Source organism: Nelumbo nucifera, chromosome 3, assembly GCF_055504915.1.
Source record: "Nelumbo nucifera cultivar China Antique chromosome 3, China Antique-T2T, whole genome shotgun sequence".
Taxonomy (NCBI): Eukaryota; Viridiplantae; Streptophyta; class Magnoliopsida; order Proteales; family Nelumbonaceae; genus Nelumbo; species Nelumbo nucifera.
In genome coordinates this window covers 16,711,636-16,737,975 of record NC_142651.1, presented here as the reverse complement: position 1 = coordinate 16,737,975, position 26,340 = coordinate 16,711,636, and the positions used below count along the sequence as shown (strand labels likewise).

The 26,340-nt window shown below is 37.6% G+C and overlaps 1 protein-coding gene and 1 pseudogene across 3 annotated transcripts; one reads left to right on the top strand and one right to left on the bottom strand.

Moving 5' to 3' along the window:
* Positions 1-2,684: 2,684 nt before the first annotated feature.
* LOC104598653 (pentatricopeptide repeat-containing protein At2g22410, mitochondrial pseudogene) lies at positions 2,685-5,087 on the bottom strand (annotated as a pseudogene). 2 transcript variants are annotated; one of them, XR_016083870.1, is made up of 2 exons: positions 4,816-5,087; positions 2,685-4,076 (listed from the first exon to the last, which is right to left on the bottom strand). The product of XR_016083870.1 is annotated as a pentatricopeptide repeat-containing protein At2g22410, mitochondrial pseudogene, transcript variant X2 (transcript). The 2 variants fall into 2 exon arrangements; XR_016083869.1 differs by having other exon boundaries at positions 2,685-5,023.
* Positions 5,088-14,248: 9,161 nt separating this feature from the next.
* LOC104598644 (putative galacturonosyltransferase 14) lies at positions 14,249-24,041 on the top strand. The gene is made up of 6 exons (XM_010260814.3): positions 14,249-14,846; positions 19,454-19,509; positions 19,646-19,801; positions 20,814-21,404; positions 22,336-22,638; positions 23,092-24,041. The coding sequence occupies exons 1-6, from the start codon at positions 14,636-14,638 to the stop codon at positions 23,374-23,376; spliced, it is 1,602 nt and encodes a 533-aa protein (XP_010259116.1). The 5' UTR covers positions 14,249-14,635; the 3' UTR covers positions 23,377-24,041.
* Positions 24,042-26,340: the final 2,299 nt, after the last annotated feature.

Below are 26,340 nucleotides of genomic sequence, written 5' to 3'. Positions count from 1 at the left end.
TGGTCATAAATGATGGTTTTTGAGATGGGCCATTTTTTTATTAAAAAAAAGGCAAAGCATTTTTTTTTTGACGTGTTTTGAAAAAACAGCTAACCAAAAGGCATATGCCATGTGTTTTTAGCCGTTTTTTCAAAATCTATATGGCTCCAATTCTCCGAACAAACAGGATTTCCTAGAGATGTGTGTGGCTGCAATTCACGGCGAGTAAAGGGTGGATAAAAAAAGTGAGTAGAAAATTTGGGTTCTTCTCAGAAGTGTTCTATTTTGAGAAAACGGCATCGGAATTAGACATTGTCTTTTAACTCTGTATAACAAATTAAGCACTTAACGTATATAGGTTTTCCAGCGAATTTAATGGTTTATATCATGAATGGCGATGGCTGTTTTTGGGCTTTCTCCAAATCCAGATATCATTTTCAGTACTCAGCTTAATGGGGAGGTGGAGCCCTGTTGTAATGCCATCATACCGCACCACCCAATCCAGATTCACCTTCACTTCCAGCCTTACGAGTGAGAGCCTTTTGTGTCTTGGGGCAAGTAACCTTGTGCTCGCTCGTATCATGTTTCTCGGTGTCGCCATCAACAAAGCATAAAGTATGATGTCGTTGAAGAGCAGCCGCGATTTGAGATTTTTGTTAGCATGGATGGGAGTTGATGCCCGCGATGAAGTAGACCAAGTTGTGGTCGGTTTGGAATGAGCCAATGAGGGAAGATTCAAAAGACAAGGATTTAGAATACTTACTCAAGTCGACAAGTCAAGGAGGTCAAGAGGGGTGTATTCATTTCTTTTCTCTATAAAGATTGTTACAGGAAATCATGAGATCATACATGGAAGATAACCCACAGATGTTAGTAACATTAGTTACAGCCAGTTCGCTTTTTCATGAGATGGTGAATCCGGAGAGAAACCAAAGTCAGCCAGCTTTACTTCTGTATTGGATTCATAAAGTCATACGGGTTTGGTGGCTGTGGGGCTTTGTTTGTTCAAATTTATGATTTATGATCACCATATGATGCTTCGAACTGATCGTGGTTTTTAAAACCGAATTGGTCGGGGTCCGGTTATCGGTTTGAACAGTCTGACCGTTTGACCCGAATGATCGGCCCATTCTGATAAAAAAATAAAAAAATTAAAAAACGGTCAAAACCATTCAAACGATTAATCGACCGATTTAACGGTTTACTGACCAAAATCAACGGTTTGAGAGGAAAAAGCAGTTTTCGGACTGTCCGGTCCGGTTTTGAAAACCATGGAACTGATCACTGGACTGGCATTATCCATCTTCAAGAAAATATTTGATCATACTCCAGGAAAACATTGTTGTATCATGGATCTAACAATAGGAAGCATTGAAATTTATTAATTATTGGTACACTGACTATGTCTCTCGATTACTAATCACATGTTAGGAATGAATAGACTTGCTCCAAAAATTCACTTGGGATTTTAACTCATACCTCTACCACATGAAATGCATAACATGGACTAAGGGTAAAACCTCATTCTGACAATTGTGGGGTTCAAGTCTGAGACTCTAAGATTGCCCATTTCATGCAGGAAAATGCTGCAGTCTGACAAGACCCACCTGTATTAGAGTAATGGGCCTTTGTGAAATAAAATCCATTCACTACAGGAATTCAGCTTGCACTATTTGAATTACAATAGACCTGGAAGTGATTGCCTATTCAACTGACTGAAGATTGCCTCTGTATTTAAGTATTGGATCTTCCCTTGGATATCCTTGTTAGGAGCAGGACCGAGATATATACCAAGCTTTTGACCGAGATCCCATTAAGCCTTCAACCCATGGAAGATAAGTAGTATCTGTATGTCCATTCTTGGAAGGCATATTTCTTTATTTATTTTTTGATCAATCATATTTCTTTATTTAACCCGCATTGCCAAATCTTCCAATCTATTACTTGTGAACTCTCTCTGCAAGTCAAAACTGATCAGGTAAAAAAGGAAGCAGAAGTCAAAACCAAACAATGAGAAGCAGTGGAAACAGCTGAACTCTCTCATTGAGGGGCTTCCTACCATGGTTTTTAAAACCGACCCGGAGAACGAACCGGTCAGGGGTCCGGTTCCCTGGTCGAACGGTTAACCGCCTGGGTCAGCAGTTTGCTGACCAAAATCAATGGTTTTTGGAGAAAATCCGGTTTTGGGGGAAAACGGAACTGGTCACCTGACCAGTTCCCGGTTTTTCCAGTCCGGTTTTGAAAACCATGCTTCCTACCATTAACCTATTTATCAGTCTACCTTGTGGAGGAGCTGGAAGCAACATGTTCCCAACCATATATCAGGATGGGTTTGGGATCTATAACGAATGATTATTAGTGAAAGAGGACTAGAAGCCAGGAAAAGAAGATAAACATTTACTAGTTGAGAAAAGGAGTAAGAATCTGAAAACTTAATTTTTTTTGTAAATAATTTGAAAACTTTATTAACATATATACATAACATAGAAAATGCAAGAATTAGATTACATATATTTTCATAGATAAGGGGCCATTGCTTGGTGCAGTATCTTGGGATAACAAGTTGAGAATGAAGGTTCTAGTCCGAGAGCAGCCGTGTTGTGCAATTGGGTGTTTGGTCCATTTACATTTTATGGTCCACCCCTCCCAAGGTCCCATGGGACCAGCGCATTGTGAAATGGCCTTATATTTTCATAGATAAAATATGATGGATGGAGATGGAAGGATGCAAGACTTAAAAAATAAGCTATATGTCAACTTACCACAGTTCTCAGTGGCATGACAAACACGTAAAGGTGTAAGCACAATGCTTCTGTGGCTTGTGTTTAAAGAACCTTCACAGGTTGAAACTTCAAGCAGTTCTTTTTGAGCTATAATTTTCAACAAAGCAAAATGCTCCACAGTAATGGACCTTGTAAGCAAATTTCTTGCATTTGCTACTCAGTAGCTGAGCTTAAAGGCTTATGGTGATGTTCCATCAGTTGATCAGTTTGGATTGTATTCCAAATGCTTGTTCATCTTCTCCAATAGTTCATGTATCTCATCCATCTGCAGGTGTGCTTTCTCACCTGCAATAAATTCATGAATAAACCCATTTATCTCGATTGAACTGCAACCTGGTGTCTTTTCAATCCCTCTCTTTTTCATCATCATTCTTACTGTTCTGGCATCATTGTAGTTTCCAGCAGCTGCATACATATTTGAAAGTAGAACATAGACCCCACTGTGGCGTTCCAATTGTACAAGTTGCTGTGCTGCAAATTCAGCTAGTTGGGTTTTTCTCTGATTACAGCAAGCACTCAATAATGCCCTCCATGCAATCGCTTTTTCATATGGGCTACTTGAATTAGGGATTCCCTGGATGATTTCCTTTGCTTCTTCAAAAAGCCCAGCCCGACCAAGAAAGTCAATAATGCATCCATAATGTTCACTTTTGGGTTCAATACCATATACTGTACTCATCTTCTTGAACAGATGCAAACCTTCATATGCCATGCCTGAATAGCTACATGCAGTAAAAACAGCAATGAAAGTGATGTCATTTGGTCTGAACCCAGACTTCTCCATCTCTAAGAACAGCTTTAATGCATTTTCTCCATCTCCATGCACTGCCACTCCTGAAATCATTGCATTCCAGCAGATAGTATCTCTTTGTTGCATTCCATCAAACAGTTTTTTGGCTATATCAAGATTTCCACATCTAGCATACATGTCTATAAGAGCAGTGCCCAACCGAATGGTCAATGGTAACCCAATTCGATCCAAGTATCTGTGAATCCATATACCAATATCCAGAGCTCCTAAATGAGCACATGCACAAAGAACACTTACAAAAACGGCCTCATCAGGTTCCAAGTTTGTCAACTGCATCATACGGAACATTTGCAGACCCTCCTTGAAACAATTATTCTGCACATACCCAGAGATAATGGATCCCCAAATTCCTCTATCCTTCATTGGTGCCTCATCAAAGATTAACCGTGCTGTGTCAATGTCCCCTTGTCTTGCATATCCAGATATCATTATGGTCCATGATACTGCAGTTCGGTGAGGGATTTCATCAAATATGCGTGCTGCTGCTTCCATCATACCACAGGCTGAATACATGAGAATCATAGTATTACCAACAAAAATATCAAATAAAAATCCCAGTTTTAAACCATGCACATGGATTTGTTCACCTAGTACAGAGTTTTGTAGGTTCTTGCAGGCCTTCAACATATAAGGAAGTGTATAATTATCAGGGTACAGGCCCTCTTGCAACATCCGTGTGTATACTTTGATGATCTTGATAAGCTCTCCTTTCAGTAGGAAGGCTTTGATCATGGTGTTGCAGATGCACATAGTAGGTTTTTCAATTCGTTCAAATATCTGCAACGCATGATTTAGGCTCCCATAGTGCGGATTAGAGCAGAAGGCCAAAACCCTGCTGAGAGCAAAGTTGTCATTCCCAAGTCCGTTTGTGATTATCTGTGCATGTGCTTGTTTTAGCTGCTTCATATTCGTACATTTCTCTAACAGTACGAGGCATTTTCTACTCTTTGACATGGAAAATTACAATTGGATTCCAGAAGTAGAAGAAACGTGGAAAGGTCAGGATGGACAGAAGCAAACAGAATGGTTTATGCTATTCTGGAACAAGAAACACTGTGAAAAGCATGATTTCATCCCAAGAGACATGACCTTGGGAGCTTAGCTAGCTGTCAGATAATTATCCCCTCCAGGAGACTAAGTTAGCACTTAGCAGTAGTAGGGACGACAATATTTTGCATTGAAAAAAACTCAAATGAGCAAGAATGATGTAAGAGCCACAATCTATCATAAGTCCGAACTTACTTCAAACAAGTGTGGCTCAAGTTTGTAGGCACTCCAGTTCTGTTGACATCTTCACCTAAGAATATAGCAGGTATAGCTTGCCTTTTACTTGGAGCTGTAGTGTAAAAATCCTGCTAGAACCATGTTCAATCTGAATTATACTTCTGAATGTCCAAATTCGAACTCCCCACTACTCCCCCCAATTTCCAACTGATTTTTGAGGTGAAAAAGTAGTGAGAAAGCATGCCGAGAAACTTAATCCCTCTTGAAATGACAGAATAAACATGGAAATCAAATAAATTAAATGCACCCAAATGGAACGAAACCAGAGTTCCAGTTGTTCACAAAAGGGTTCCCATCAAATAGAAAGCGAAGAAGAAAGGGAGGAAAGGATGGCATTGGAAAAATACCAATGCCCCACGTCATATCGAGGTTAAAAGGCATAGCCTTTTCGCAGAATCTAAATGTGTGAAACCATTGGAAAAATACCCCACATAAGAATGAAGCAAGTGTACAAAATCTTTTTTTTGGTAAGGAGTAAGTTACTAAAGACAAAGAAAGATTACACAGATGAAGGGGGAGTCATCCAATTTGCCAGCCACAAAGGTAGGGCTTCTATGTAATAACCACAGTCCCAAAGACCCATTTTTGCAAGATTATGGGTTAACAGATTGGACTCCCGCCTAGCCAAAGAAAAAGAAATGTTCAAGTCTTTACATTCTTCTAGAATATCTTTATGAAAAAAAAAAAGCTTCAAAAGCATAAGATGGATCTTTTGCGATTAGTGCTTGAACCAGGGATTTATTATCACTTTCTATCACAAAAGGACCTTTGTTTAGCAGTTTCCCTAGCTTCACTCCTTGGAGGCAAGCAAATGCTTCTACTTGGGTGCGAGAAATTGCATATGAGTGGCCAAAAGATACACCTTTCAACAGACCCAAATGGCTTCTTGTCGCTACACCAAAACCTGCTTTCCCTTCACACAAAAAGCTGCCATCCACGTTTATCTTCAAGAAGTTTGATTCTGGGGGGTGCCACGAAATGGTTGATTCAATCAACTCAGACACTTGCAAAGTACCTAGCCATTCTTTCAATAAAGTCATCTTCCTCTCCTTCTAGGCTCTGTTGAGATAGATGAGATTTTTGTAAGGGTTAGACAGTTCATTATCAAAACAAATTTGTTCCCACATTTCCAAATAGTCCACAACAAGAGGGCCAAGTAACTTAGGAGCTCTTCTGTTTTGTCTCTCCTTTGACTGCATAGAATTATCCATTCCAGCAACCAAATGGAGAAGTCATTTGGGACATTCTCTGATCTAAGACCCAAAATTGATCCGAACCAGAGAAACTTTGCATGATCGCATTTAAAAAGTGCATGTATAATCGTTTCTAGCTCTTTTTTGTAGAAAGGACAATAAATAGGTTGGGATATCTTCTTGTTGACTAGGTTCACTCTGATTGCAATCGAATTCCATAAACATCTCCAAATGAAATATTTAATTTTAGGATTAGTTTTTAATTTCCACAGCTCCCTCCAGGCTTCTCTGTTTTGATGAAGGCTATTGTTTGGCAGGTGGTTTGAAAGAGGGGTGGGGGAATCAAACCTTTCTCTGCTTGCTATGTAGTAGGCTAACTTGACAGAGAATCTCCCAGAAGATTTTCCTTTCCAGATTAGCCTATCCTCCCAATTTCCTGAAGCCAAAGGATTTTTTTTTTTATTTGATCTTTTATCTCTTTTGTGAAGTTAGCTTCCAAGATGGCAGAGTTCCAACACCTTCTATCTTGATCTATTAGATTTTTGACCCAAAAGGGCCCATTGTTTCTTGGATTAGGCCCCATTAAACAGAAATCTAGCAAACCCTTTAACCAAGTAGGATGCTTTGCCTAGAAATCTAGCAAACCCTTTGATCCAAAACTGACTTGATCCTCGGAATTTACTTCCCAGAAAGCTCATTTTTTCAGAATTTCTCTTCCTAGTAGGATGCTTTGCCATCCCCAAGAGTGTCTGTGTGAGAATTCATCATTTAAAAAGTTCTTCCTTTTAACATATTTTGCCTTGATAACTTGACACCATAGATTATGCTCTTTTGTACAAAATCTCTAAGCCTGTTTGGCTAAAAGAGCTTTGTTGAAGCAATGAGGGTCTTTAAAACCCAATCCACCATCATTTTTGTTTCTACTAATTGTTTCCTAACTGACCGAGTTGATTTTCTTTTTATCCTGAGAGCCCCACCAGAACTTTCTTTGGGCTTTTGCCACAAATAATCTTAGGGATCAAAAAGCAAGATATGGTGTAGTTTGGGATGACAACTACTAGTGGTTTTAGAAGAACTTCCTTTTCTCCATTTGAAAGGAGAAGTCCATGCCATTTAGAAGTTTTGGATTGGATTCTTCCTAGCAGATAATCAAACAACACTTTTTTTGGTCTGTCAATTTCTGTAGGTAGGCCTAGATAGATGTCTGGGTGTTCCACCTTTTTAATATTTAGTCTTCTTGTCATTATCTTTTGCAGTCTTGGGTGAAAATTTATGCTAAAGAAAACCTCAGATTTTGAGAAATTTACCTATTGACCAGAAGACCTTTCATACAACTGAATTGCCTCCACCAGATATTGACTTTCAGATGGTTTTGCCCTCGTGAAGAGGTAGCTGTCATCTGCAAAAAAGAGGTGGGATATTACTGGACAATTCTTGTTTAGTTTCACTCCCGATATTTTCTTCTGAATAACAAGGTGGTGAAGGTATGTAGAGAGTGCTTTAGACACAAACAGGAACAGGTAGGGGGATAAATGGTCTCCTTGCCTAATTCCCCTTTCTGGATGGAAGGATTTCCTTGGAACTCCATTAACAAGGATTTGGTATGACACTGTTGATATGCATTCCATGATCCAATTTACCCATTTGTCCCCAAAACCAATCTTTTTTAGCACCCTCTCTAAGAAACTCCACTATACTCTATCATATGCCTTGCTCATATCTAGTTTAATTGCCATCCAGACTTTTTTCCCTTTGCATTTTTTCATATAGTCAATTATTTCATGGGCAATGAGTATGTTGTCATGAGTTTATTTGCCTGGAATGAAAGCACTTTGATTCCCACTGATAATTTTGTACAGTAAAGTTTTAACTCTATTGACCAGGATCTTTGCTATGATTTTGTAACTGGTATTGTAGAGACTGATTGGTCTGAAATGGCTTGCTTTAGTGGGTTGCTTGACTTTAGGGATTAGAGTTATGAAGGTCCTATTTAATTCTTTATTTAGTTTGTTAGAGTTGAAGAAATCTGAGATGGCCTTGCACAGCTCTAGACCTACAATTTCCCAATTTTTTTTGGAAAAAAATATTATGGAAACCATCAGGTCTCGGAGCTTTAAGGGGAGCCATCTGAAACAAGGCTTCTTTAATTTATTCATCTTCTAGGTTCCTTTCTAGCCACCTACTCTCTTCTTTAGAGATTTTCTTGTTCAGAACCTCCTGGATTTCATCCGGACTCTAAGTGCCTGAAGATGTGAAGATAATTTCAAAATGATTGATTAGGACCTCTTCTACTTGGTTTTCCCCTTCCACCCAAATTCCTGGTTCATTTTCCAAACTTAGGATCTTGTTTCTACTTCTTCTTTTCATTGTTTGGGCATGGAAAAATTATGTATTTTTGTCCCCATGTTGAAGCCAGTTCACTTTGGATTTCTGGCCCTACATTTGTTCCTCCCTAGAGAGCCAAATTTCCAATTCTGCTTCCAAGGTCTTTATTTTATCATCATTTCATTGACTCTCCCTATTCAGCTCAATCTCGAGATTTTTTAATCCTACCAATGTTATTCTGCACATTCCCAAAGACCTCCCAGTTCCAAATCTTCAACAAAAACACAATTGATACCATAGAGTACATACAACTAACAACTAAACACAAGCATCACACCTAATAGCCCTAATTATCAAGCAAACATAACCGAAATAAAATTTGTTTCAGACTTTCAGATTCAGAGAGAGAGAGAAGGGTCAAGGGTGAACCGCAAAATTTGGGACTTAGGCGGAGTTTGAGAGTGCTTATTTGGAGAATAAGTGGTAATTGGTAAAAAAGCACTTATCATGGGGGTAGTATAGGTATTTTTAAAATAATATGGCAGGCCAGTACAGGCTAAAAAAGAAATAAACACTTAAAAATAAGCCTAAATTTTGAACTTCTTAAGTGTTTATTCTAAAAAATAAGCCAACTGAGAGATGGCTCAATTGGTATGTTGGTTGGTTTGTCCTAAACTCCTAGTAGAGATATGGATTCGGTTCCTTCAACTACCAATTTTGGGCATATCACCAAAATACCAAAAAAAAAATGAGAATAAGTATTTATTTGGGCTTATTTCCCAAATACAAACAAGTAATTATTGGTGTGGTTTCAATCCAAAATAAATGCTTATTGGAATAAGTACTCTCAAATTTAGTCTTAGACGGTTAGACCTAACTAGAGTTTATCATTTTTGGCCCGGGCCCTGAAGCCCACATATTCTGGTCCGGCCAGGGCCATGATCACCTCTTATCCAATTACCCGAATTGGAAATATATCCAGATACAATTACAAGGGTCTAGATCCAGATACCTTGCAGCTTGCACCCGGATCATATTTTAGGACCAGCCAAGAATTGGACGAAAAAACAGACTAGGTCGGGACTTGCAAGAGGCAAGGGGCCCCCTTTAATCTGATCCAAACATTAAACAGGTCCAAGCTACTGTGTTTCAAAACCATTTCTATTTTTTAGAATTTACATAGTAGCATTACATATTGGAATCATTATCTTTTTGTAGCTTTAGAGCGGTGCAAATGACAAATCTCCTGGTGGGTCCCGATCTTTTTTCTTAATGTTCTTACAACATGAGATAGCTCCAATTTCCAAGTACCCGGCCGGCCCCACTGATACCAATGTGTGGAGCAGTGGAACCACTTAAGTCATTCAGTTCAGCTATTTCACTCGTAACCAAATGGCCCCCTAAATTTGTCCTCTCTTTTTATTTTTAATATAAAGCATCCGGCTTTTAAGGGTGGATTCGAGTCGAACCAAATCGAATAGTATGAGGTTTGAATTTGGCTTACCAAGATAATACAAGTTGAATTCAATTCGAACTAAAATCTTGAACTCAAATTCAACTCAAGTCAAAACCTTTCTTCATTTCACAAATTCATAATATATTCTCTTACAATTAGGATAATGAGTTTTGAAGAAATTCAAATATTAACTTGATCTAATGGAAGTGTTTATTTCAGAATCATTACTGTAATAAGCTAATGCCCATAAGCCATAATTATTTCAGGAGCAAGCACATGAAGTTGCAGCAGACAATCAAGAAGTGGAGGGGCCAGAACAATTGATGGCTCCTTTAGACTGGTGGCTCAAGATTAATACAGGATGGAGCATTTCCTAAAGAAAGGAGCACTTATATGGAGCATATTATCTCAGTGGAAGCAGAAGAAGCTGAAGCTGCTCTGCACAATTAGGCTTTTACAGAATAATTTAAGCCCTCTGTTATTGAACTGGACAATAACACTGCTCTCAATAGTTCATGAAATGAAGCTCCAGAGAAGGTTTAAATGTGGTGGGGATTCAGTTCAGGTTTCCTAATGCCTTATCCCAACATGCTCTCAATCTTCCTCCTAATACTGTCTCTTCACAGATGGGTTGGTGGGGCCTTGGCCTCAGTAACTACACCAATGATCAACCCCAACAGCTATGAAGGAAAGATGTGTTTCTTTAGAATACAAATATGACACAGATTACAAATTACAAATGCATGTAAGAGAAATGATTTGAAAAGCATGTGCACAGATGTGACCCTCTCTGCTTAAAAAAACATTCTTTCTAACCCTAGTACAGGTGTCCAGTGAGGTTGCATTTGAATGGCTGACAGCTTGGTTGAGCATGCGAGCATGTGGTTTAGAAAGCCCAACATATGGAGCCCATTTGTCACACTAGACCACTAGTGGTCATGAAAACCTGTTATTCCTTTTATAAAGATGGATTCCAGTGGGCTGGGCCTGCCACTATTAACCATTCTAAGGCCTATTCCAATTTAAGGAAAATCAGGGCTTGAATTATTCATGTTTGGCCTGAATTTACACCCCTAATTGAGAGCCTCTGCAATGTGGGGTTCTTAACTACATTGTCATGACTCTTTGCTTCAGCACCCATTATATCTGCAATATAGGCAGTTGGCCAACTCCTGAAACAAATGGTGAATTTTAATAATTTGATTTCTAGACTTTACTTTTACATGTTGGAGTATTAATAAAACCTTTCTTCATTTGATTTTTCTTGTTTTGTAACTTCATTTCATCATGTCATGTAAGCTTTGTCCCAACTATATGGGGTCATGTACATGAATTTTGCTTTTTGTTCAGTGCCATATCCAAGATTGTGGGTGCTTAAACCATTTCATTTTATTTCTATCCTAGTTCTTTTCAGTCTGATTTATCTCTTCTAGCCCTTTCAATTTGTAATATATCATTTTTTCTAGCGAGTGCTGTATGTATGTGACCAAATCATTTCAATCTATTTTCTCTTATTTTATAATTTATTATAATTTTATTGTATTTTTTTGAGAATAAATCAGTTCTCTTCTTGCTTTTTGAAGCTAAAGTGTAATATAAGAAAATTTATCACTTTGGCCGAATTTGGCCTTCTATCCAATCGACCCGAAATGACCAAACTGATTATAGCGATTCTGGTTCCATGATTTTGTCCCAATTAATAATTGGGTCGGTTCCATTTCTTGCCTGCCCCAAACCGATTCACACCCAAAAGCAATAATATTATCGAATATGTATGATGTTTTCTTATAATTTTTATCAAATTTTATGTTTGAAATGTTAAATTTGATAGACATATAAATAAGTTAAAAATATTTAATTTATTAACATATAAATAAGTTAATATTTTCTAATACTTTTATTAATGTTATATTGTCAAAGTTTAAGTTTTAAGTTATTATTTATATAAACAAATATAACTTTCCGTATAACCGGGTCTATTGGATCCAGACCCGATAGACTTGACTATTAGGACTGTTGTGAGTCTCTGATTTTATTCCAATTAAAGTGGTTCTACCTGACCATACCTGACACGTTGACAGCCCTAGGCCTAAACCAAACCGAACAAGTAATGGGTTTCTTTAAAGATGCTTTGCTTGAAGTCAAATAAATATAATAGTAGGATAAAAACATTTTAATCCCTTTAGCAAAGTGTTCTAAATTGACTTTGAGAGTGGTTACCTCCTAATTAGAACCAAATTATGGACACTTTTAATCAGGGGACATTATATACGGGTTTAAGATAGGCCTTCCATTTTCTTCCTATATATCTCCCAAACCCATCATATATAACCCCCCAACCTTGGTGGCAATGGGATTCAACCCCCGGTCTCAGCTACAACTAGCTAGAGATCCTACCAACTGAGCTACTATCAATTGATCTCTGATTTTGACTATTGATTATTGAATGAAATAATACAGAGAAAATCTATGATGCCAGAAAGACATGACACCAAAAAGACTTTGACCAATCAGCCAACCCCCTGGTGAATTTTGATGAAAACCCACTTCATTGGTTACCACATTTGATCGATGTTGGTTGATTGGTTATTAATTTTTCTAGTATCATGTCTTTCTGGCATCATAATCGAACCCCATAATATGACATGACAGAGAAAATGAAAACAAGTGCATACTTCTAAAAGAATGTTTCCTGAATTTGAAAAATTCAACCATTGCCTCTTGTTTTGAATAATTTTCAGTTTTTTAATTTATTTTTATTTTTTATGCTTCATTATATTGAGATTTCATATAGCATAGAAATGATAAAAATAAAACAAAAGGACGCAAACGAGGCTTACTTGTTAGAGAAATGGCTGAACATAATTATTAAAATAATACTGAAGATTATGAAAGCTTGAAAATACTGGGATATATACCATCTATATTAACAGAAATTAGTCCACCCCTGGTTAAATCATGACAAACATTCTATGTTCTATATAATAAGTAAGAGAAGCCAGAGTAAAAGAAGAAACAGTCTATATACTAGAACCAATAGAATCTCCAAGCCTGATGGCTGTGAGCTTGACTACTATTTTTTTAGCCTCCCCCTCAAAGGAAAAAAAAATGCTATTATTATTATTATTATTATTATTATTATTATTCATTCTTTGATGGGATACCCAGATTAGAATTTTTCTCTACAAGCTTAAAGCCCTTACTACCATTGTATTTGCAGCAATGTCACTCAACTCAATTTATAAAAGATGCTCTCTGGGCTCATTGAACTCATTAAGGACTCCAGATGACTAGATCACCTACAGAAATCTGAAATTCTCACATTTATAATCCATATGACCTTATGCAATTGCAGTGCTGTTACTGGAGGCCCTTTGGTGAAGTGATGATGAAGCGAATTTCATGATTCCATCCAATTTACAAAAGCCAACATCTTGCTCTTTCTTGGCCCAGATAGAAATGTAGTTAAGATGTTCAATGAACTCATTGAACTTCAAGTTGGACTTACTCAATGAGCTTCAGTGAAAAATGTAATTCAAGCAATTGGCAAGGTTCCAAAATTGGGACTACCTCAAATCTCATAAACCTTGATTATATATATATATAATTTCCATCAGAGATGCATTGACATCTTCCCTTGTTCCTTTTTTCACATTACAAAATTAGATAGTACATTACAATGGTTGATGATTCTACCTGCAAAGGGTTTTGGGTCTCTGGATTTTGTTGGCACACTGGATGGACTCTTCTCTTTGACATAGCCAACCCTATCCTGTAAGCTTAGAAAAGAACCTGACCATTTATATATTTTAAACCTAGAAACAATTATGAATTAACTACTTCACTAGTGATTGTCTCCTTGTTTAGACTGACAGATATTGGTATTTTCTCACCAACTGATCTAATCCTCATATTTTCACCCATGGTTTACCAATTCTACTATTCTATTCTAGTCTATAAATATAACACTCCCCCACTCCCAGAGTTAGCTTCAAAAGTTTTCATTTTTCAAACTATATATTGTATACATCATCTCCTTCCCCAAACACCACTCTCTCTCTCTCTCTCATAGACACACTTACACAAAGATATATTTATATTATGGTAAACCTATATTTAGTTTAATTGAAAGCACATCCATGATCCATCCTACTTCACTATCCCCAAATCATCTAAGTCATCTAAATTTAGTAGACCCACCTCACCCGGTCATCTTCCACCCTTTCTTCCCAAAGGGCACAGGCCCAATACACGGTTTTGACTCGAAATAATAATAATAATTAACTTATTTTATTTTATTTTTACAAATATATGTATATATATATATATATATATTTTTAAATTTTAGTTGAAGGAGAAAAGTAAAGAAAAAAGAAAGTCGTCAAAATACAACAAAATAAGAGCTCGGATCGGGATCGGCCGATCAGTTGATCAAAAAGTTTTCCAAAGAAAAGAAAGACAAAATAGAACGAAACAAAGCGCATCTTTGCTTGTTCTCTTTCTCTCTCCCTCACGATCCCGGGTTCTCCATGGGAGAGAGAGAAGAACCTAGTTCGATTTTGTCAACGAATCCTTGTGCCTTCAGCTGAAATCGATCAAAACCCGTCCCTGATCTCCAATGCCGGATTCAAAAAGACCCCAAAGATCCAATTGGAGAAATACCCAGAAGAGATCCCCGTCTCTATCGATTTGTTCTCGTTCCAGTGAATCTGATGGTGAATTTCGCGGCTTTTTTTGGGGGATATCTGAACTGGGTTTCTAGGGTTCTCGTTGCCCTGACGACGAGGAGGCGACAGAGACGACGATGCAGCTTCATTTCTCTCCTAGCATGAAAAGCATCACGATCTCGAGCAGCAATGGGTTTCTTGACTTCATGAATATCAAGGTCGCAGCTCGCCACATCTCTTATCGGACTCTCTTCCATTCGATTCTCATCCTTGCCTTTTTGCTTCCCTTCGTCTTCATTCTCACGGCCGTCGTTACTCTTGAAGGTGTTAATAAGTGCTCGTCGCTCGGTGCGTATTATTATTCTCTTTCACTTTATCTATCGTTGCAAGTATTTCATAATTAAATTGAATAAAAATTAGATCTCTTGTAATTTGTATTTCATACTGTTTACCCCATAAGTAGTAGTAGTTGTTTAGTTTGCTTCAAGATTAGATACTTGCATAAATGGGAGCATTGCAGGTATTATCGGGGTTTGATTTGATTGAAATCGGATTTCTTTTGAATTGCTTTGTTTTGATTTGGATTGAGTTCTATAAGGATTTTTTTTTTCGGGGGGGGGGGGGGGAGTTTCTTCCGATTAGTTGAATTTGAAGTCAAGCTCTTTTTGTCCATTGGGCTTCTTCCGATTGGTTTGTCTGAACTCCTTAAGGGTTTTGATTGAATTATTAGGTGACAGAATACTTCCTCGTTGTTGAAGCACCAGTTCGGTGGTGATTTTTAACAATAAAACCTATAACTTGTTGGATATGATCCATGTTAACATGTGCCACTTAAATTCTTAACTTCTTATCATTTTGTATTGAAAAAAGTACTAAAAGAAAGCTAATAATGATGACTTCTGGATATCAAACACATTACATCATTAATTTCACAATGCAATATCACATTTAATGATAGAATTTAATTTTCCACTACAAAATACTGATCAATTCCATTCCGAAAAGTACAAAGACATTTAAAATCATAAATTTTCATATAGCAAGTACACAAACAGATAAACAAAGTCAATAGCATGGAGATCCCAAGAAAACGAGTATTTCAACACACCAAATCATTGTTGGTGGGTTATACATATCTTTGCCTTGAATACTCTAGATTGTGTACAGCATCTCCTTATACAACCATGAAATTATCTCTATTCTCTGATTGTGCTGAAACCTCACCTTTTGAACTTGCTTGGGACCTTGGTTTTAGGTGGACCCTTAAAGATTTTGAGAGTGATGAGGTCCTTTCACTCATTTTTTGTTTGAGAGATGTATTTTTTTTCCCTTCCAAATAGAATAGATTCTCGAGTTTTGGCTCTTGACTTTTGGGCCATTTTTCCTGCTCTTTCTTCAAAAATCTTAATACTGCCATTCCCCCCTCCCTTTCGTGTTAATGCCCTTCAGGATGGTCCTAGTCCCTCTAAGATTAAATCATATTTTTGGGAAGCTATGTGAAGATCATCAGTACCAGATAGATGCTCTAGTGCAGGTGAAAAACTTGGATTCTCCCCCTTCATTTGTGTTCCCTTGCCTTAATTCTGGTGATAATGTTAACCATCTCTTCTTTATTTTCTCCTATATGTTGGTTATTTGAAACCACTTTCTCCATTTTTTTCTGGCTTTTCTTGGTCCCCTGCAGTTGACATTGAGGTCTTCTGTGAAACCAACTTTGCTTCTCTTGGCAGTAAGAGGGCAAAGATTATGTGGAGATCTATCAGAGCCACAGTTCTTTGGAGTGTGTTGACTGAGAGAAATTCTAGAATTTTCACCAATAAGAAGATGGAGGTCAGAGCTATTATTGATCTCAATGCAATGAGGATAGCCCACTGGATTTCAACTAGAGAAGAGTTCAGTGGTGCATCCATGGATGGTATTTTGAGGGGCTGGTAAGTATTTGTTGAATTTGCTTCAAGGAGACAACAACAGGCGGATACTGGACTACCCTGGAACATGGGATGATAAAATTTCATTTTGATGGATTCTCTTCCTTGAGGTGCTTAAGTTTATATTTAGGAAGGAAAAGGCTTTGGCTGCCTACTTGTTCACTTGGGTCCACAGAGCAACTAATAGCCTTGCTGATTTTCTTGCTATAGAAGGTGCATGTGAACAAGTGGGAACTTGTTTGGGGGGTTCCAGGTCGAGGGGTTTTTTATTGCAAATTGGTTCTGTTCTTTATTTATTATTATTTTTTGGCTCAGTCATCTATGAGAGGGTGGGCCTTGGCACAACGGTTGGGCTAGTGTTTTAAAAGCACAAGGCGCAAGGTGAGGCGTGCACCTTTTTAAGGCAAGGTGCAAAAATACAAAAGATTGCTAAAAAATAAAAATAAGTCAGAAAATTCAAAAAATGCCAAAAAATTAAAAAAAAAAGCGAAAATAAAAAATATTAAACATAAATATAAACTTAAAATTTAAAATAATGGTTTAAAAACCTATTATCTAAAATTAAAATACATAAACATAACATGTAAAGCATATTCAAATGAAAATTTAAAAATAAAATCAAACATATACAACATTAGCAAACAAGTCCATGTTAAGGTCAAGTAGCTAATGTGATGTAAAACATATTACATTCCTGATTCTACGAGTCGCCTTTGTGCCATGCCCCTCGAGGCAAGCCCAAACAAGTCCATGTTAAGGTCTTAAATTCTTAATTCTCACACAAAAAATAATGATTTTATAATTTTAATTGCCTTTTAAGAAGATATTTTATTAAGATTAATGAATGAACAACATTAGCAAATAGGGGGTTCTTCGCTCACTCACCAAATCTCCAAGAACCCCCAATTTGCTAATGTTGTTCATTCATTCATCTTAATAAAATGTCTTCTTAAAAGGCAATTAAAATTATAAAATCATTATTTTTGTGTGAGAATTAAGAATTTAAGACCTTAACATGGACTTTTTTGGGCTTGCCTCAAGGGGTGTGGTCGGGGGTCCGGGGGTAGAGCCCTCAGCCCAGCTGCTTGGTTCCAAAAAAGTAAAAAAACATGCAATTTTCAAAAGGCGCATGCCTGGGCCAAGGCGCATCAGGTGCACTAGGCGTGTGCCTTTTGAAAGTGCTGCGCCTAGGACCTGGGGGAGGCGCCTATCCTAAAATGCGCCTTGCCTGTGTGCCTAGGCACGCCTTTAAATCACTGGGTTGGGCTACTCCATCTGTCCCTCCCCAGACCCCACATTGGTGGGAGCCTGCCTCATGCACTGGTTCAGTCATCTATGAGCTGTATTTTTCTTTATCTTCTGGATTGCATTGTTCTTGTTCCTTGCCTTTTGTCTCCTACTATTAGGTAACCTTTTTTCAATACTGCTTAATACAAAATCTATTTGATCTGTTTCAATGATGAAAAACAGCAAATTGAATCCAAGAAAGTATTGCAGTAATGAACAACATACTCAATATATTCTCTCTCTATATATTGTAGCGGAGACTTGGGATTGAATCCCGCCTGCACCTGGGTTGGGGTATGGGCTACCCCTGTTGTGTAGCCATTGTAGCAAAAAAAAAAAAAAGAAAAAAAAAAGATAAAGTGCCTGTCTTTCCCTTCCCTTTGCCTATGAAGGTGCCTCACTTGCATGCAGATATGACATGGTACTAAGGCACTCCTCAGAAAATGTCTTGGCACCTACGCAGGCTGCTGGCACCTAGGTGTTGCCTTGATCTATGAACCTTTTTATTTGTTGGTATTGGCTGTGTTCCATGGCATGGTTCTTATCATGTTTTTCTCATTTCTGGGTCTTTGGTTCTACTAAACTGTTTGATTGCTCTTCATTTACAAATTCTTTTGTTCATTGATATATTTTTTTTGAAAAAAGGAAAAGTATTATATTAATCTGAACAAAACATATACAGAATTTTATGCAATAAGATAGTGAGCAGGGAACAGTATTCTCTTTGTACACCACTATTCTGAATGCATAGATACAGAAAGATTAACTAAAGTCAAAAAAGAGTATATTCTTCCCCAAAAACCTTTCATTACTGTATCTTTAGTATTATATCTTAGTATTATTTTTATTTTCAAATTGACCAAACCACTACTGCTGGTATTACTCCCCATATGATCTTCCCTTTTCTTGGCAGTCCTTTTTGCTGCCAACATGATAGCAAATTAGCAACACCTCAAGTCTTTTGGAAAGCATAGTTGTACCTCAGAAAGTCCCAAATATTTTGCCCATAGCTCCCTCACAAACTTGCAGTGGATAAATAGATGGTCCACCTCTTCAGTGTCTTCACCACACATTTACCTGCTTGGTTCCACCATCATCCCTCTTCTAGCAAGGTTGTCTTCTGTTAAACACTTCCCAAAGAGGCTATCCAAACCAAAAAGCTACTTTGTTTGTTGTTGTTGGTTTCATTTTCAATTTTAGTTTTGATTGTTGGGTTGTAGGTTTCAATTTTAATTTTGATTGTTGGGTTCCTTTTTATGGTGACAACAACTTTTCACTTAATGTTGTTATTCCCTTTAACTGACTGATCCTCAATATTGAGATTATATAATCTTCAAACACTAGTATGCTTAAATTTTTTACTCTTTTAAGTCTAGTATCCCCCTGATTTGTTTGGTTTCATATGGTTATTAATTCTTCGGCTGATTTGGTGGTTCAAAATTTTCCTTTGGTGGGCTGTGGGTTGTCATTGGTTTTTTGAAAGACTTGTTTGTGGTAGATCTTATTGTTGCTATATCATTTAGATAGGTATTGTAAAAATTTGTGTCAATCTAGAAGGAGAACTAGACAGTTTTGGGAAGACTCATCACTTGTGTCTCTTTTTCTTTTAATAATCTTTCTTTCTATATATACTTTCAGAATTTCAATATATATGTATTTATGTAAATATTAAATGTTGCTTATCCTTTCCACAATGCCATTAATACACTATAATCATTTTAACTTTATTCTCTCCTTTAGATTGTTTGGGCAGGAGATTGGGACCAAGGTTTCTTGGTAGGGCAGATGATTCAGTGGTAAATATCTATTTCTTACCATATACTTTTGAGTTTGTGATCAAGTTTGTAGCAACATTCCTGAATCCTGATATAGTAGAAAGTTTTTTATTAAGTTCATAGCAACATACCTAATATAGTGATTGGTTGTGTGCAGAGGCTGGTTAAAGATTTATACAAGATACTAAATCAAGTGAGTTCTGAGGAAATCCCAGCTGACCTCAAGCTTCCGGAATCTTTCAGCGAACTTGTCTCAGAAATGAAGAACAACCAATATGATGCCAAAACATTTGCTATCAAACTAAAGGCAATGGTATGTAATCAAGTTACTGAAGTAACCCTTTAATTGTTAGCAAGAATAGGCTTAATGAAGTGGTTTATGGTTTCAAGTAGAAGTCCAAGGGTTATTACAATCATTAATTAGAAAATTTTCCTTGAAGTGTTCTCGTCTTTAATTAATTTACACAATCTTCAAGAGTTCCCAATTGCTTCCTGAAAACCATACTCTCTTTTCCTTTGAGAGTTGTTGCCTCAGAGAGCCAATTAGTTTGAATTGAGATTTGAAACTGTAGAATTAATACCACGAGAAAATTCCAAAGCTCTAGGGCCTGTTTTGATAACAGTATTGTATTGAATTTGAATCTTCATTGAGATGGTATTGATAACAGAGAGCCAATTAGTTTGAATTGAGATTTGAAACTGTAGAACTAATATGTTATCAGTGGCTAACCACGAGAAAATTCCAAAGCTCTAGGGCCTGTTTTGATAACAGCTCTATTCAACCTTAACCAACATGGTACTGTTTCATTCGTTATCATAGTTTATCAAACCATATAGGAAATTCTAGGCAAAATTGTCTTTTAGATATGATGATTTACCAGTGTTACCTAGAATTGTGTAAGTTGTATATAAAATTAAGGAACCAATCTAGAATTTAATTTTTCTTTTAAAATTCTATTTCCTAGAATAGAATGAAAAGAAAATCCTGGGAAATGGCTGACCTATTTAATTGTTTTGTTAGTTTTGGCTTACATATACAAAAGCTCCTTACTGCATATGCTTCACTCTGGGTTCTTTGAAGGCTTTGCGTTTGCCTCTCTCTCTCCCCTCCCCCTTCTTTACTTGTTTCTTTATTTTGCTACTTTTTTATTCATTTTATTTAGCTTTTCTTTCCTTTATGGCTTATTGGAAGATTTTTTGTCTGCCCAGCATCTAGATGTTCCATAGAATTATGTTAGGACATAGTAATTTTTTTTTTTGTGCATTATGTTTCTTTGATGCACATGTGTGTATTTGTTTCAATTAGAGAATATTTATCTTTGCAGATGGAGAAATTTGACAGGGAAGTCAGAGCATCCAAGTTTGCTGAGCTGATGAATAAACATTTTGCAGCAAGTGCTATTCCAAAAGGCATCCACTGTCTCTCTCTGCGATTGACTGATGAATATTCCTCCAATGCTCATGCACGCAGGCAGTTGCCATCTCCAGAGCTACTCCCCTTGCTCTCTGACAACTCTTACCACCATTTTATCTTGGCATCTGATAACATCCTTGCTGCTTCTGTTGTGGTTGCTTCTACCATCCAGTCCTCACTAAACCCCGAGAAAATAGTCTTCCATGTAATCACTGATAAGAAGACTTATGCGGGTATGCACTCATGGTTTGCACTGAACCCTCTCCCTCCAGCAATTGTTGAGGTGAAAGGTGTTCATCAATTTGACTGGTTAACAAGAGAAAATGTACCTGTTCTAGAAGCTGTAGAGAGTCACCATGGAATCAGAAACTACTACCATGGAAACCATGTTGCTGGGGCCAATCTCAGTGAGACTACTCCACGGATGTTTTATTCAAAATTACAGTCAAGAAGTCCAAAGTACATTTCATTACTCAACCATCTCCGCATCTATCTCCCAGAGGTAATTGGATGAAACATGGATCTTTTTCAAGAAGTTCAAGAACTAGGTTTTGAAGTGATCATAATGAGCTTGGCATTGTCTTAGGAATATTTGATTTAGAACAATCAAATGAAGCCATAAAAAAATAAATAAAAACTAATGCTCATTCCATTGAAGCAATATGGATGTGTTTCCTGCATGGTTCTCATTGCAATTCAGGTTTTGAAATAGGGAACACAAAAGAAATTCAATTTTCCTTCTTGGGTTCATGAGTTCATCTATATTTGGAAAATATGCACCTTGTATAAAGAGGGAAAGAAAAGGAAATAGTAAACATGAAGTGACAATCTTTAATAGTTCAAAACAAGGATTATGAGTTGTACATATACCTTGCTATTCACCTGGGCTGTTTTTGTACATATACCTTGCTATTCACCTGGGCTGTTTTTGTTCATATACCTTGCTGTTTTTGTACATATACCTTGCTATTCACCTCTTTGGATGGTAAGGAGATTTCTATTTCTGTAATAAAATTCAAATTTACTGTTGACTATTCTGTACATACATTATATGTATTTTTATATGCATATGTATATATAAGGAATTAAGGATACCTCTTAAGTACTTTTCTTTGGATTATCAAATACCTCCTTGCATTTACATTAGGGGAGAAGATGATAAATACTGAAAGTGGAGAGCTTATAGAAGGTGTTTGAAAAAGAGGGGCTAAGCTTATAGAATGTGGATTTATGAGTGCCTTCTCTTGCTCCATGTATTTTCCCTTTTCTTTTTCTTTTTATTTTGGGGGTGTGGGGAGGGTTAGTGTATTGCTTCTTGGTTCCTGGCCTAATTCTTAATCTTTTCAAGGCTTTCGGTATTGTTGAGGATATTGTACTTTGCATTTTAATTGTTTCTATAACTCATAGCTTACTTTGTTGTGTATTATGAACAGCTGTTTCCAAACCTTGACAAGGTGGTCTTTTTAGACGATGATGTTGTAATTCAGCGTGACCTGTCAGCACTGTGGGAGATTGACCTAGAAGGCAAGGTTAATGGGGCTGTGCAAACCTGTAAAGGTGAAGATGAGTGGGTAATGTCGAAACGCTTCAAGAACTATTTCAATTTTTCTCATCCCCTCATAGCAAAGAACTTAGATCCTGATGAATGTGCATGGGCATATGGGATGAACATTTTTGATCTACGTGCATGGAGGAAGACAAATATCAGAGAGACATATCATTTCTGGTTGAAGGAGGTAAAGGACAAATTCTATCCTCATCATCATTATTGTTAGCTTCCTTTTTCATCTTTTACTTCTACCCCCATGAAAGAAAGAGGCTTTGGGGGGGGGGTCTGGATTGCCCAGAACATCCTTTTCATGGAGTTGCTGATTTCCCAGTTGTAAGCCATCAACTGGAGTGGCCCAACCCATTTTGTGCCATATGCACAGCATAATGGGATGCCATGATAAGGTCATACATCCTATTTACTCAAGGGTACTGGAAATTGGTGGATTTGAGCGACTTTGATCACTCGCCACTGTTTTATGGAGTCCTTTTATCCTGGATTATTTGAGTTCATTCTGCCTAGTTGACCACATGTATATAAACGGGTTATTTGTTCAGAATCCCTCATAGTTCAGCTACAACTGGGATCATTCACTTGACCAAGCTCTCTTTCTTATCACTGTCATTTCTTCTTGATGCAGAATTTGAAGTCAAACTTAACAATGTGGAAGCTTGGGACATTACCACCTGCTCTGATTGCATTCAAAGGCCATGTTCACCCAATTGACCCTTCTTGGCACATGCTGGGATTGGGTTACCAGAATAATACTGACATTGAGAGTGTGAAGAAGGCTGCAGTTATCCACTACAATGGCCAGTCCAAACCATGGCTAGAGGTTGGCTTTGAACATCTCCGGCCATTTTGGACCAAGTATGTCAACTATTCCAACAATTTTATAAGGAATTGCCACATCTTGGAGTCATAATAGATCAAATGAACAAGTGGGAAACAGAAAGGGAGAGGTGACAGAAAGATTTAACTGGGATGGTGGATTCCCGTTAATTTTGCATCTCCTAATTTTCGTGATATTCATTTAAGGAAAACAAGAAATTTGACCATGCGGGTAATACTCTTGGATTCAGATACTCTGCTGTCCCTCCCACTTCTACAGAGAGGACCTGTATTACTGGTGGTCATGGGAAACATTCTTTCAGTCTGTGACATAGCCATCCATGCTTTATTTTTTGGTCAAAGGACAAATACCAAATCTGTCTCCTGAAGGGCATTCAACATTGCCTTATCCTTTGGCAGGAAGAGCGCTAGATGCGCGCACAGGTAGAATAAGGGTAATAGAATACAAGCAGAATTCCGAAATTGGATGTCAGTTGGATATGCAGATATTTGCAAGAAATGGGAAGACTTGTTCTTTTGTAAGGTACCCCTAGATATCTTTCTTCTATTATATTTTTTCATCCTTTTTTTTAATGGTTGAGTCCCCCCATTTTTTTTGGTTCCATATTCATCATTGTGATTCTTAGAAAGTGGTTCTTGGAGATTTGTGTTACGGATCCCATTTGATTGGGAGTTATTCTTAGGTATTTGTTACGCACGATTCATGAGAATATTGAAATGTGCAGATAATTCTCTCTCTCTCTCTCTCCTTTTGCCAGAAATGGCTTTAATTTAAAAATTTACAGCAAAATGTAGAATGCGGGGGCCCGCCAACGGGTAGGCCATGAAGTTGCTGGAACAATGTTCAGCCCACTTTTGTTGTTGATAGATTCCTTCTGGCTTATGCTGGATGGTCGACTGGGAAATGGGAACTTGACAAATACTGGTCGACCTAATATTCGTTTTTGAAAGCAAATACTGATTACCCAACATTAATCAACCAGGATTATCAGCTCAAAGGAGAAAAGTGCTCGAGGCCTGGAGGTCGACGGATTTTGTCTTCGTCTCGAGGCCTCCAACCTTCGAATAATTTGCTGATTTACTAAGTAGCTGAAATCCCACATTGGGTGCCTACATTCATGTTTCATCTCAACACATTGCTCGTAGGAGAAAACTGACCGAGTCTGGTTGGAGCATCTCAACACATTGCCTTCTCTGTAAATGTGTTTGCTATCCACTTCCCCTTCCATGGGTAACCGCCATGAAATCTTACCCTCAATACCAGAAGCCAAAGAGATGCTAGTAAGCAGCATCCATTATCAGGGGCAAACCCCAAGGTCAGCTACACTCAATTTGTTTAGCCCTGTGAAAAGGCCATCCATTGAGGAATTCTCGCATCTGTGCCTCACAGCATATCCCAATCGTGTATTGAGAACATATTCCAATGACAAATACGGAAACATTCCCTACGGATGTGAGATGTCCCACAGCAAATATCCCAACCGTGTATTGAGAACATTTTCCAATGACAAATAGGGGTGATGTTCAATGTGCATGTGGGAAGCCAATGCGAGCTTATGAGAGCGTTTAGGTCTTGTTTATATCCTTAATGTCGTATACAAATATTGACTGATTGAACCTGACTCTCATCATTGCAGTAGCCACAAAAGGGCACTTCTGAGAGCCTTCTCCTTCCATATATACAAGTTTTCCAGGTGTCTGGAATTACAGCAAAAAGGGCACTTGTAGCAGGCTAGTTGACATGTTGTCCTCAGTCCTCACCTCACCTCGGAGCACTTTTCATTACTTTGCATGCATCATGAAACGAAACGAAATGACATCTTTTTCCTTATGTTTTTCTTTTGGGTTCAGTTAAAACTTATCCATTTTAATTAACTACCTAAACTTCATTTTGTGCAAGATTCCCCCTCAAGTTCAAGTTAAGCAAATATACACCCCAATTGCATTTCATCTGGAAATACCCCTATACACAACATGTTGTAGACATTTATAAATGCCCAAATTTGAACATTTAAAAATGTCTAGGACATCACTTGATTCACACAAGAGCTAAAGAGCATCTTCCATCCATTTTCTCGATAGAATGAGAGCGGAGGTGTTTATTTGCTTGATTTGTGATAGATAGCGAATACATTCTCTTCTCAGAAGAAACACATTCTCATTTTCTTGCTGGTGAGAGTTGTAGTAATGGTCAGTGGTTTTTCTTTGCCAATGCTTACCAAGCTATTTGTAACAGCTGGGGCATGTATCTGAACTCGAGTGGGAATCTTCTCTCATCTTTAAGTGAATGAATTCTATATTTAAAGAAAATATATTTTAGGGGGAATCTAAGACAAAATAATGAAGTTTAGGTGGGTATATATAGAGTTTAACATTTATTTTTCAAAGGGGACATCCCAACTACAATGTCAAATGTGGTTTGGAAAATATTTTCTAGTAATTGTTTCTTCTGCTACTTCTTTTTGATGGCTTGTAATTGTTTCTTCATGACCCCATTTTAGTATTATTATGTGATTGCTTCACCGGAATATAGGACTGACCTTAGAAGAGAGTCAAGTCAATCCACTTGATGTTAAAGACTTAAAGTTGGTTGTAAGGAGATCGGATCTTCTCCTCACACATGGCGCCTCACACCAACCTCACAGGCACATCTTATGGTGCACATGGTGCACTGGGAACATTTTACATACTTATTTGTTATTATTTACGAGAAATGTTCTCAATAAACAGTGGGATGTATCTGTGAATTCGTTGTGAGGCACCCTATGTGAGGAACAGATCCCAATTAGGTTGTAAGGCATTCTTCTTATTGACGAGGCATGGGTTCAAACTGGGAAAGGCAGGTTCTTCAAATACTGCCTAAACCAAAGGGTTGTGCCTCCTTGAAGATTAAAAAACATTATCTCAAGTTGCGCTGGCTTGCACATGAAGCTCTTGCTAATGGGCTGCATGTGCACCCTATCATTAACCTACTTGACTAAGTCTTGCATATAGCCCCTATTAAAGGCTGAAGTTCATCAATAATATAAAAAAAAGA

Coding starts and splice junctions, on each gene's coding strand:
- LOC104598644 (XM_010260814.3), top strand. CDS start 14,636: ATGCAGCTTCATTTCTCTCCTAGCATGAAAAGCATCACGATCTCGAGC. Junction 19,802..20,813: donor CTATCAAACTAAAGGCAATG/GTATGTAATCAA, acceptor TTATCTTTGCAG/ATGGAGAAATTTGACAGGGA. Junction 21,405..22,335: donor TCCGCATCTATCTCCCAGAG/GTAATTGGATGA, acceptor TATTATGAACAG/CTGTTTCCAAACCTTGACAA.